The sequence below is a fragment of the Labrus bergylta genome, chromosome 2 (genome assembly GCF_963930695.1).
Source record: "Labrus bergylta chromosome 2, fLabBer1.1, whole genome shotgun sequence".
Lineage (NCBI taxonomy): Eukaryota > Metazoa > Chordata > Actinopteri > Labriformes > Labridae > Labrus > Labrus bergylta.
The window spans coordinates 15,651,052-15,664,321 of NC_089196.1; the positions used below are offsets into that span (position 1 = coordinate 15,651,052).

At 40.2% G+C, this 13,270-nt stretch overlaps 1 protein-coding gene across 3 annotated transcripts; it reads left to right on the forward strand.

Annotated features, from left to right (window-relative positions):
* The first annotated feature begins 564 nt into the window (after positions 1–564).
* ddhd2 (DDHD domain containing 2) lies at positions 565–12,037 on the forward strand. 3 transcript variants are annotated; one of them, XM_065965874.1, is made up of 19 exons: positions 565–679; positions 1,111–1,307; positions 2,784–2,976; positions 3,506–3,699; positions 3,823–3,912; positions 4,015–4,135; positions 4,251–4,340; positions 4,432–4,573; positions 4,716–4,924; positions 5,001–5,053; positions 5,159–5,278; positions 5,364–5,459; positions 5,907–6,077; positions 6,186–6,212; positions 6,640–6,795; positions 7,078–7,180; positions 7,282–7,443; positions 9,443–9,617; positions 9,781–12,037. In XM_065965874.1, exons 2-19 carry the CDS (start codon positions 1,188–1,190, stop codon positions 9,860–9,862), a joined length of 2,304 nt encoding a protein of 767 aa, XP_065821946.1. In that variant the 5' UTR covers positions 565–679; positions 1,111–1,187; the 3' UTR covers positions 9,863–12,037. The 3 variants fall into 3 exon arrangements, with proteins under 3 accessions (XP_065821946.1, XP_065821952.1, XP_020505568.3); XM_065965880.1 differs by having other exon boundaries at positions 9,446–9,617; XM_020649912.3 differs by lacking the exon at positions 6,186–6,212.
* Positions 12,038–13,270: the final 1,233 nt, after the last annotated feature.

Genomic DNA, 13,270 nt, shown 5'->3' on the forward strand with positions numbered 1-13,270 from the left:
AGGTACCAGCTCATATAATTCAGGGGAATGAAGCAGCAGATGAAATAGCAAAAAAAAAAAGTGCTTTTGGCATAATGGAAATGTATTCAATAACCCAGTTAGGAATTACCAAATCATAGCAAAAAGTGCAGGACAGGGAACACAAAGGCAGACATTTATATCTGTAACACATTGTGCTCCTAAAACCTGCATGGAGAAACGAAAGGACCAGGTTAAGATGCTGAGGCTAAGATTGTGGGGTTTTTAAAGTGGGCTAGCCCTGGTGGGAAGTATCAGTGTGGACAGACAGGGGCAGTCCATGTCCTCCTTAAGTGCAGTCTCTACTCAGAGCAAAGAAAGGGAAACTTTACTGAGACCTCATGGACCTGGGAGAAAATATCTTCAACCCTATCAACCCTATCAACCCTGCAAGCTCAAGGAGTCCCAAAGAAAACAACAAAAAAAACAGCCAGAATTTCTGCAATCCTCTGGTCTGTATACCAGCGGATATAAGGACTAAATAATTGCTGACTTCAGACTGTAGGGGGCAACAATACGCCAAAGCTGCGTCTAGTCTGCCAATCCAAAAGAAGAAGACTAACCAGCTGGCATTTGACAGGCTGTCCTCTGCTAACCGAGCTAAACAGCAGATACAAATCCTCTGTATTAACTACAGGTATAACTTCATGTGAAGCTGTGGGTGAGTAGAAGCAAACGACTGGTACTTTATTTTTGCTTTAAGGTTGAATGTAGAAACAGGTTGTGAAAAGAGTTTGTCACTGCTAGTCCTCATAACTCAGCTGTTAGCACACACCTACTAACCTTTAGGATCATTGTGTTCTGGGTGTGTTTGTCACCTTTTTTTTCAGAAAACACCACTAACCTGGAGATAAGCGTCGTTGACATCAAGAGTCATAGATACATTTTAATAGGACTGGATGGATAAATAAACTAAATTAGCTTACATTAACACGACTGTTTACATTTCCCATTCCGTCCAGCAGCTAATGAGATATGAGCTGGGATCACAGTACTGTTCACCATGTTGCTCTCTCATACTAAAAACATGTCAACAACATGCAGTCCACAGCATGTTGTTGTATGACAGCGCCTCCCCTTTTTGCTCTCCAGTGTCGGGCTCCGTGTTGTTGTGACCCCCTTGCCCCTCCTCCGGTCAGAGCTGAGGGTTGGGGTCACGTTTTGGACTAATGTCATGCAGTCCAGGTGAAGAGGGAGGTCCTTCCAAGGCCGCCTCAAACGTCAACACCCAGGAACTGCTTGACACCCCCAGTGGGACTGCGGCTGCAGGGACAACACCTGAGAATCCGGTAAGGGAGCACACGTGATTTCGTTCTTGGTCTAACAATTGTATTTTGTTTTTCAGGGGTTGGGATCTGGGTTAGACATTGCAGATGTTACTGGTTGAAATTAAGATTAATAAAGTAAAGGGTAACACAAACGTGTGTGAAACAGACTTTAACACAACTCAAAGACCATGTGTATGCTCTGTAAAGTTTAACATTGGCCTTTATTTCAAGATATAAAAAAATAGATTGGATGTATTTTTGCAAACAAGAACGGTTAATCTCTGTTAAAGAGTATTTTCAGTCCCGTCATTATTTCTCGTTGATCAGCTGCATGGGTACAGAGGACGACTTGGGTCCGTTCCAATAAAGTTTATTTTCAGTCTTTGACTAGGCTGATCTGTGATTAGGGAAACTCTTAACAGGTTTAAGCAATTGGATGAAGTCGGATTGAAGTAAATCTATCCTAAATGACAAATCATGATGACATATGACACATTTTTAAGGCCATGCCGGTACTGAGATATTTCATCACAACAGAAGTTTGGGTAATAAACTTTATCCTCTCGTTATTATTTATTTAAATCTAAGCGTGTATTTTAAACTTATTGCTCACTTTTTTTTAAAGACCAACAAAGGCTTTAAGAAAACCATAGTAAATTTGATTTATTGCTGAAAAATTACAGAGTTTGACTCCTTTTCCCTCAGGCATGTAGAGATGGCTGCTGCATTCTTTTACCTACTGAATGAAAGAGGTTAGAGAAGATAGTATTAAACTTATGGAGAGAGTATAATGAAAGTCACATACTGTCTCTCTGTAAGGCAAGAACATGTTTTACATTTTTGACACTGCAAGGTCCAGAGGAGACCATAGAAGCAGCTGTGTCTGCCTGTCAATTATAAGTGGGAATTATTAAGCAAAGTATTATGAATCATTTTCCAGATGATTTACTGCTGGAGGAACTTTGTTTTCATGTAACTTGGCCATTCATAAAACAGTTGGATATCAGAGACATACCAGCTGAATATCAAAGAGGATGATTTCTTTAAGGAGGGTTTTGTCTCAAAATCAACTCTCTATACTTGCTGAATGCACATTGTCAGCTGTGCACAAAGTAGGCGTTTGTTGTTGTGCACAGTGCTTGTAAGTGATTCATTGGAAAACAGGTTGTTTACAAGCTGAAGCTGCATCAGTTGAGAAAAAGACAAGCGATAGCTTGTAGAGGAGGAAAGAACAAAGAAGCGTGACGCCTTCCTGTCCTTTCCTTTGTCTGATGGTTCCTTGATACAAGCTTAAAATAGGGACACAGACTGAACTTAGACTTCAGTATTTACTTATTTTTAAGAATACAAGGTTAAACAGTGGATTTTCTCACAAGGAAAACAATTTTGAATAAGTGTAGTAGCAGGAATTTGATTTCTTTGTTCTCATCTGAGCAATATTGAAGACATTAAGAAGAATTATTGATTAAGCATCTTGTCATCCTATTTTTCTTCCAGGTGTTGCCTGTCGTGGATGAGGCCTCTCCTTGTTCCACTTCCTCTTTCGAGATGCTTGACATGGAGTCCGTCCCGGCTCCTTACCGAGAAGTGCAGCCTCACTGGTTCTACTGCCGACGGGCTGAGGAAAGCACCTCCTGGCTCCCTTTCAGCAGAGAAGACTCTGAAAAACTGGAGAATGCCTGGACCACAGGTAAATACACTTACCGTTAACAGCAGTTTAACTAAAAGCTCAAGTTTGCCATCATGTCAGTATTATCTCATTATGATTAAGAGAAAGGATACAGTATGTGCAGTTTTTTGTCTTAAGTTTATTAATTATCTACGTATATAAAAAAATTCATATCCAAAAGGAAGAATATAAACCAACAAAAAAGAGCAGTGAATAAGTTCAAAGTGGGACAGGATGGCAGTTCTGTCACCCACACTCTTTCAGAAGGAGAAGTCCATTCATTCCATCGGAGGGCAACAAATGATGCAGCTGCAGAGGTCCAAGACAGCTCGCTATTGTTATTGTGCCATATTGTCCCATGGGTTAATGTGAGATCTTAGCTCGAAAATGGAACTACTCTACTAATCAGAAACATAGCTTGCAAAAAAAGTTAAGCGAACTTGCGAATCCAATGCCAACACTTCAGCGCAGCACCAGCATACTCATAGAACCTTAGATTAAGATTAGAGCTACTTTTTAAAGTTTGTATATGATTGTGTTATTTTTGCAGTAAATGAAAAGAAGGAGGAGGTGGTGATAGCTGTGGAAGGAGAGCGGTATGATGTACATGTTAAGGGGAGGAAGCGCTATGCTGTGTACTGGGAGCAAGCTCCCACTGAAGTCCGGCGCTGCACCTGGTTCTATAAAGGAGACAAAGACACCAGGTTTCTTCCATATCCTGAGGACTTCAGCCAAAGACTGGAGGTAGCCTGACACTGAACCCTCCCCATCACACTGCCCAATCCTAAAACTTCTGATCCATACTTTTCCTAATACTACGTTAATACTAAGCTCTTTTCATATGCGTCCTTAATCCTACATCTACAGGAGGCCTATATGATTGCAGTGACTTTAGACGAATGGAAGACAAAACTGGAGTTTCCCACCGGAGAGACCGTCATTCTTCACAATCCCAAAGTAAAGCCTGCTGTTACAACGTCACTCGTAAACTAAAAGATATTCGTTGAATGTGTACTTCTAAAAGTCCTCTTTTCTATCATTTCCCTGATCCGGTCTCAGCTTATAATGCAGTATCAACCAATAGGATTGCAGGATGAGTGGGTGTCCTCCCCCTCAGAGCAGACCCGGCCACAAACTGTAAAGAGGGCAGTGGAGAACATCTCTGTAGAGATACCTGATGGTATGTGTATGCATGTACCAGTGAGATATAGAACATAGAATATACTTTTTCTTTTTTTTTTTAAACAGCAGCAGCATGAAAATTTAGGGCTCATATTTGTTATTTGTGCTCCTAGGTGAACCAGATAAAGTGGACCACCTCGTCTTTATGGTCCATGGCATCGGCCCTGCATGTGACTTGCGCTTCAGATCCATCATACAGTGTGGTATGTGTGACTTTGTGTGTGTGCGCGTATACTTTATTTATATATACTGCATATGCATATACTGCATCCTCTCCTTCTTAAACATCTCCAGTCAATGACTTCAGGAGTGCTTCCCTGTCCCTCCTGGCCTCTCATTACAAGCGGGCTCAGCAAGATGGCGGTATAGGGAGAGTGGAGTTCCTACCAGTCAACTGGCACAGTGCGCTACACGGGGATGCCACTGGTGTGGACGAGTGAGTATTAAGAATGATAGTTTCTGTGCAGAATAAAATGTATTATTGATTATTCTTATTCTTATTTATGTCTCATGTTTGCAGAAAAGTTCAAAGTCTGCCCTGCCTGCCTTAACTTTCTCCCTCATTCACCTCTTTCTAGGGACATCCAGAGGATCACTCTCCCCAGCATCAGCAGGCTGAGACATTTCACCAATGACACTCTGCTGGACCTGTTTTTCTATAACAGCCCCACCTACTGCCAGACCATAGTGGACACAGTGGCTTCAGAGATTAACAAGCTTCACACCCTCTTCAAACAGAGACACCCAGAGTTCAACGGGGCCATTTCAGTCGTAGGACATAGCCTGGGTATGACATGCACAGGTTAACATAAAACAAACGCAAAGTGTTCGATGTACTGACTTTTAGCTGTTTCCCTCCCCAGGTTCATTGATCCTGTTTGACCTGCTAACCAATCAGAGGAATGGATCAGACGGGGTACAGTGGCATTTGCATCAACACTAGTATACTGATAAAAAGGTTGCATATTTCTCTACATATTAAGAAGGTCAATTCTCTATTCTGTCCTTCATTGCGCTGAAGGTGCCTTCTGATGAGCCCTTTCGTCTGAACTCTGCCACTCTGGAGCAGATTCTTACCAGACTAGGCCTCCAGCAGTACCTGGATACACTACAGGCAGAAAACTTAGACCTGGAATCCCTGGTAACATACACACACCCACACACATAAAGAATATACAAAATTAATTCATAATGCAGGGTTAAAACTTGTGGATTTCCTCTTATAGGCTCTTTGCCAAGACAGTGATCTCAAAGATTTAGGAATTCCCCTTGGACCACGTAAGAAGATCCTGAACTATGTCAAGAGGAAATGGCTTCCAGAGGTCAGAAATATTTGGATCAATATTATATTCCCCATTATAACCTTTCACATTGATGTTTCATTAATCTGCAGTTTGTTGGATGGTTTAGTTCTTGGCATTGATATAGGTTCAGTGCCAAGTTCAACAAATAATCCACCTTTTGCTAAACAAACCACATAACTACATGCATGACTTAACCATTGTGTGTGTATTTACACAACCATTGATGTAGATTTTATGGCTAATGCTCAGTGTATTGAGTGTTTTTATAGCTGTTATTACATTACAAAGAGAGGATGAAACTATCTCAAGAAACTGGTTACCTGTATCAACAGGGAGAAACGGGCATTGTCTAAGCTTATTTGATTTATGCTTAGGAACCCTCTTTCCAAATGCTTGTTAACATTGTTTAGTATCTACTTTTCAGAAGTAGGTCAAATAATATCATATATACCTTACTCTAAACAGGATTGTAGGACAGTTCGTTTGGCACCAGGGTTGCAAGTCCCACCTCCAGAGACGAGTGATCCTGATGGTAACCAGCCCTCAGGACTGACAATGCAGCAGTCCCAATTCCACAGGGCGCAGTCCATCACCAGTGCTGTGGACTATGAATACTTTGACATGGGCATCGGACAGGTACCACATATTGACATAAATATTTAAACTTGTGCTCGGGATAACATGTAGATAAATGCTGTGATGCATCACCTACCTGCTTCTTTCCTCCATCGCTTGCCTGGACAGACCAATGGAGGCATAGCCAAGGGACAGGTGTGTCTCACATGGTGCCGCCATGCTCTCAGGCTTTTTTCTTATCAAATTGTGCCTGGAGTTTCTCCAACATACAGTCCGATCTCAAGGCGACTACATTACAGTGGTTATTTAAAGAATATTAGGATATTGTGTGATGATAGAGGCTACCATCTTTGTCCCATCAAATCAGACAACACAGCACCACACTCTGTCTCTGTGCTCATTCGATCCTGCATGAGTGGTCAGCCCCCTGATGTCCTCGTCACCTGCAGTCATACTCCCTGCCTGTTTTTTTATGTCATAAAAATTGTTGTTTTAATGTTCCCTACACACCAGGGAATTCATTAATCTGTCCGTCTGGTTATCTGTGTCTTCATCAAAAATGTAGTTTAAGGTCTGACATTTTTTAACACCAAATGTTTCCAACTCCACCTTTCATCCCCAGGTTTCCATCGACTACCCACAACTGGCTTTCCACCCTCAAACATTTTTTGCCTTCGGCTCTCCTATTGGGATGTTCCTGACTGTCCGTGGCCTCAAACACATCGACCCCAACTACACCTTCCCCACCTGCAAAAGCTTTTACAACATTTACCACCCAGTGAGTAATCCCATATAAATTGTATCTGTCCATTCATGCACACAACCAGTAATCTTCTCAAAAAAAAAAAGCAGCTTTTCTTTGCCACGGTCTGAATTTTTTGTTTCATTTGCAAACAAAGAGAATTTCACAGGGCAGATATTAATGAATTTTTTCAAAAATTGAAACATGTAACCACAGCAGTAAATTACAAATTAAGAATACAGGCAGCAGTTTCACAACTATGAATTTCGTAAGAACAAAAGCAGATATCATGAAGACAACCTCTTTATTGTGGTGCAGTATGACCCTGTGGCCTATCGGATAGAGCCCATGATTGTGACCGAGACAGACCTGGAGCCCATGTTGATTCCTCACCATAAAGGTCGCAAGAGGATGCACCTGGGTAAGGCTCTCTGTTTCCCTCTTATTGTCTTCATGAAACTTTAATGTGGTATTGGCTTCTGTTTGGCTTAATGATAATCTCTGTCTCTGTTTGCCTGCTAGAACTAAAGGACAGCTTGACCCGTATGAGCATGGATTTGAAAAACAATGTTTTGGGATCATTGCGGACGGCATGGCAGTCCTTGGCAAGACTACCAGTAGCTGCACTGCCCCCAGTAGAGGAAGGAGAAAATACAACGCAGAGAGACCTTCAGGAGACACATGGTAGATATTTGCCTTTTTGTATTTGTGTTTTGTATGTACGCATGCACAAGAATGTGTCTATACCAGTGTCCTTGCACTCCTCTCACCCCTCTCTGCATGCAGCACCCTTCCACTCTCTTATTCTGCTCTGTGTGTTTTTTGCTGTGGCCCTCCTGAACCTTTACCTCCCTGCCTCTAACCTCAGCCTCAGGGCAGTCACTGCTTCTGCTAAGATGGGGGGAAAAAGTGCTGATATTTGGACTAAAATGCTGGAGTGGCCCAGGGCCCCTCATAAGAATTATGCACTAACCTTTCTATATATCTAAACTGCAACTCAGCATTCCGTTTACTAACACTTCCTTCAGGCTCTTTCCTCCCTCTCCGGCTGTCAGTTTTAATTCGTTTGAATTTATGAACTGCTTCACTGACTGTCAACATCAAAAACAACTACAGCAACCTGTCCATGCAGTTCTCTCCTAGGTACTAAACAAACAGTATAGTAGTGATTGCATTTGTTTTTTTAAGAATATTAGTTTACTGGACCTCAACCAACATGTAGTGTCATTCATCAGTAGCAGATCGCTTACAGAAGCTGCATGCAAGTACATGTCCTGCCCTTTCTAACTGCACCTCAGGTTCTACCGTGTCAGTTGATTAAATTGATCAAATGTAATTCAGCTGCTGTAAGGACAGACTGTGCAATTAAATTACACAAAACCTTGTTTGTCTTCCTTTTCACTAACAATTAAAGATGACTCGCACTGCCTTTATTTGTTGTTTCAAGTATAGTGATACAAGATCCAAAAATGTAGATGTCTATTTGGGACACAAACAATGTAATTTGAATACAATATTTTTAGGTTTTCCATTTAGATAACAAGTCAACACAGAGGTTGATTGTCTAAAATAGTCATTAAAAATGTATCAGATGCTAGCAGCCAGCATTTCATTGGGGTTCATCGGCAGTGCACTAAGATCTTTGTGAAGACAACAATGTTTATGACATACAATCACTTATCATGAAACAGAACCTGTCTGTCATTTAGTCCACATCATACGGGTAACTAAGGGGGGGATACATAGAATTCATCTGGTCAAAGGAATGTGTTCAGTTCTAATCACAACAGTGTCTAAAAATGACTTAAGCTACTACAACGAATTATCTGTAAGCCCAAAGGGCCCAAAGAACAATGTTCTGAAACTGACAAACATTTCCAGCTTCCAAAATAATTGCAAACATTGAAACAGCATACATTAGAGCTCCTGTGAGGAGTTCTTATTAGTTGGTTATGAAACAGACTGAAATCAGTACCGATGCCTTTATTTGACCAACAAAAACAAATGAGTACATTTGAATGAAGGTTGATTATTTCTATAAATACATTTGTTCAAACCCCTGCTGGGTAGGTGCCAGATGATGTGATTAAAGTATGTTGCAGTAACAGCCTTTTTTTTTTTTTTTTTTTGCATTTTCTTAAGATTCACAAAGAGTGTTACATTTAAATGTTAAAAGTAAGCATGATGAGATTTTGTGTTAAAAACACCACGCACACACATTTGCTGGACAAAATCAGTAAAGACACAAGACTTAAGACTTGTTTTTGTAAGACTTAATCTTTTTATCTTAAGAGGGGTTGTAGGGGTGCAGGTGGCCTGGCGGTTGGGTGCTTTCCCATTTGCAGGGGCTGTGGTGTGATTCGGGTCTGACCTATAGCTCCTTTCTTGCATGTCTTCCCCTCTCTCTCTCCCCAGTTTGCTGCTCTCTCTTCTGTCTTATCAAATAAGGGCTAACAGTTTAAAATGAATCTACAAACACATTAGTTGTAGACTGGTGTGAACCTTCTCCCTCCTGCATAGGTTTGTATACTGATTGCTGCAGAGAGCAACTTCTCTCTGTTCTCCCTTTTAATGATGTTCTTCATTTAAAAAAAAAAAAAGAGCTATCTGCTGCTGGCTGTTGTTTTTGTTGTCTGTTTGTTGGCTGCCTGTAGAGACTCATTCATCTTTACTTATGTCCCAGTAGCAGCAGTGTGTGAGGAGGCAGAGTCCTCATCCTCAACAGAGCAGACAGAGCAGCCTGAGATTAAAGTGGGGATGTTGAATGGAGGACGAAGGATCGACTTTGTACTTCAGGAAAAACCTATCGAGAGCTTCAATGAATACCTGTTTGCCATCCAGTCTCATCTTTGTTACTGGTGAGTTTTGCATACCTGTGGTGGGGTTGACCTACAGGAGCTGTGCTCGTTTGTATTTTATGTAACTGATATTGTTTCTTTCTTTACTCACATTTGCTTTTTTGCTTATTTTCAACAACAGTTAGTTATGTTCTCCCTTTCTGTCTATCCATGTGTCTGTCAGGGAGTCTGAGGATACAGCTCTGCTGCTGCTGAAGGAGATCTACGACAAGCAAGGTGTGGCCTTTGAACAGCCACAACAGTAATGAAATTTCATGAATGTCAACTTGTTTTCTCATCATGACTGTGACCTGAAAGTCATAAAATAAGACGCGCTGACAAAGCCAGCGGCTGCAACAATGCTCTTCAAGAATGCCTTACTGCCCTGCCCTCTCCGTCTCTCACAGTGGAGGCTGTTTGGCAGCAGTCAGGTGATTGTGTTTCAGATATGTCAGCCATCCTGTATTTTTGAGGCAAAGCAGTTTATTGGTGCCGCCTTAACGCCCATCACAGGACCTGATCTGATGTCTGAGAGTTGTTTCAAATTCCACCTAAACACCAGTGTTGTGCTCCTGGTTGCACTTTTCTTTCCATTTTAGGTAATTCTTTATTCTAAATTTTGCACTTTTTTGTACCAGCAGTTGTCAACATATGCATATCGCTGCAGCTCTATAAAATTGATACAAACAGTACTTATAATAATAGAAAAACAAAATCTAACAATTATACTAATTTCACATTCAATCTCTGGTAATACCTCTGGGCTGGCATTTTACAACCAAAAATATGTTTAAAACTACCAGAATATAATTCAAATAGTATATTGATTTAAGATTTAAAGTTGAAAGTATATCCCAGCAAATATTTCTATAATGTTGATGTGTCTAACAGGACATGTCCGTCAAATCAAGTAGACTTTAAATCAAGTAAGCTTTCCCTCAGCCTAACAGTAGATCTTGCTTTTATCAATTAAGTGGTCAGGGGATTTTATCTGATTTGCTTTGAAATGTTTACTTTCTCATCAGGGAAATGAAGGTTCATTTTTTTGTGTTAAGAGTCCTCTTGGCAGCTACATTTTCTCTCTGTCAACATTGAGGACTCTTTAAAAGCCAAAGCTGCTACACTGACGTATGTGCAATGCAACAATAATATTGATTTAATTCAGTTTCTCATTTCCCACATGCAGTCCTGTCCTGTTCTGCAAACATCTTTAAAGGATATTTAACCCTCTGCTCATATTGCAAAACGTATTTCAGTTTGATCATATCTTCATATGGGTTTTAAAGAATCATCCTGATGAGGGTTTGTGTCATAAAGGAAGTAGTACATGCACATTCTTGAATTGACAAACTGGCTGTCTTTTCTAACTGTGTCTATGTACTGTATGTGTGCGAGTACAGCTTGTAGTTTATATTTTAGTAGTGTGCAAACTGCGAACAGTACTGAAAGACCAGTTTAACTTCCTCTCTCTGAGGTCCATGCCACTCCCGTAAAATGTTTTATCCTCTCTGATATTTTTGGTATTTGAGCCAAAATGAATCCTTCTGTAATATCTAACAACATTTTATGATTTTATTTAAACTAAAACAGACACCAACCAACACCAAACAGTTCATCCCATTACAGACCGGTATCTCACATATAATTAACTTTTTCATAATGGAAGGGCCAAATGGTTCATGTTCTCTCCTCTTTACTTGTTTCAGGAAATGGGAACATCATCTCTTCTATCTGTATTGCATGAGTTTCTTTTTAAGGTTAGAGCAGGGTTTCTCAACAGCTTCTGCCTCTGACCCCATTCTTAGGGCCCAAAATGTTCATATTCATAAAGATAGTTGTCAAGTGAAAATAATATTTTTTTTGTTTAAAGTGCATGGTAATAAGATTATATATAACTCATATTGAATACATTATTTTTTATTAAAAACAAGAAGAATCAAATATCTATTAATCAGTGTTATGAATATTGTTTATCAGCACTTTTCGTATCAACAACGTGGGATCCAGACTAGAAAATTGAGAAACTTTTTGTTGTGATTTGTGAAGTGTGATTTGAGATGAGTCATGTGTGATGGACTGATGGGGCAGCACAGCCCCCACCACCAAAGCTCTAAATAACCCTAAATGATATCTCAGTCCTCTGGGTATAACAGCCACAAAATATGTGCTTACACCTATTGAGCTTGTTCATTTTTCTTCATTAAATAATGCACTGAATCCTTATCACAAAGATGTTTCCTTGAACATCCCCATTGTCTCTGTTACGTTCACTGTTTGTGTCTTAACAGTAACACTTGACTTTATGATCCCTGACAGAAAAACACTTTTGCACTCGATACATGTTGGAACTTATCAGAAACAAAATTGTTCTCGTTTCTAATAAAATTACCTACCAGTATGGTTACATTTTTTGTGTGCCATAATAAAAACCATTACAAGTATGTTTTGTCATTTTATTATATTTATAAAAGCACGCTCAATTTAAAATGTGAAAACACAATATTGCCTTTGTATGTTGTTGTTTTTTATTACTATTAACAGAAATTATTTAAATGTTAATTATTTTTCATCAGAGATAAGACAGTAGCTTACTCACAGTGTTCAGTGGTTCTCAAATGTACAAACTAAAAACATCGTTACTATGGCAAATCGCGCGAGAGAAGCGCATGCGCAGTCGTGTGGACGACGCAGCAGCATCACTTGAAGCGGTTGTTTAGAACAACAGCCTCCTAGGACAGCTATTATGAGGCAAGTAAAACTTCAATTGTAAATAACTTTTTCTGTCTTATTTAAAAAGATATCCGGTGGTTGCGACATTTAATACTCTATATTATGGGTTTTTGTACATATTGTTCATGTAATTATTCGATATTTACGGCGCTAACGACAAGGTAGAAGGTGACCAGGACAAATAGGTTGGATGATCATGATACACGAGTTCAGGTAAAATGAACTAAATTTAAAGTCAGGCTTGCTCTATGTGCTGTGTGTGTGAGGTTGTGCCCACTTTGTGTGAAATGTTTTGGAGTCAGTCAGAAATTAAGACCTCAACTGTGAGCCTCATGTGAGTCATCTCAGTGGAAGAAAGTCATGCAGTGAACTAAAGCCTCTCAAAGGCAGGCCTGTCCCAGCTGGACTCCATCACCTGACCCACCATGGCTCTGAGGGGGTTAAAGCAGGTTTTTATTTTGTCTACTGAGACTAGATGAGACGGGCTTGAATCAGAAGGTCTGCTTTCTTCTGTATTCATTACTAAACTACTATATAAGATCACAATGGATCAGTGATTTAGTACATCTCTGGGCTTTCCCTTTGACTCTTGTAAAACATTGTCCAAGTAACCCTTCATATGTTTGGGCCGTTTTTGTTCACTGTTTGACTTGAATTTGATATAAGACCAAGGTAATGTTTCAGGGTAAAAGATCTGAACCCAGGGAATTATTCTTTTGCAAACAAGTCAAGAACTTGAACAGTATGTGTGTCAGTGTGTGTTGTCATGCTAAAACCCTAGGGGGCAGCAGGGGTGGGCATAGTGCACAGCAGGTAGTTGGAATGTGGCACAACAAGTGGAGCTGTGTTTTATGCAGCCTATTCTCAGCTTCATCATCCTCCATCCCTCCCCCGGATCTCAGATCTGGCATTCAGCTGACAAACAATAGAAGAGACTCTTTCAT

Excerpts from the sequence above, each read along its gene's own strand:
- ddhd2 (XM_065965874.1), top strand. The coding sequence starts at position 1,188 with ATGTCATGCAGTCCAGGTGAAGAGGGAGGTCCTTCCAAGGCCGCCTCA. Across the intron at positions 1,308-2,783 it reads GGACAACACCTGAGAATCCG|GTGTTGCCTGTCGTGGATGA; the intron begins GTAAGGGAGCAC and ends TTTTTCTTCCAG. Across the intron at positions 4,341-4,431 it reads CAGATCCATCATACAGTGTG|TCAATGACTTCAGGAGTGCT; the intron begins GTATGTGTGACT and ends AAACATCTCCAG.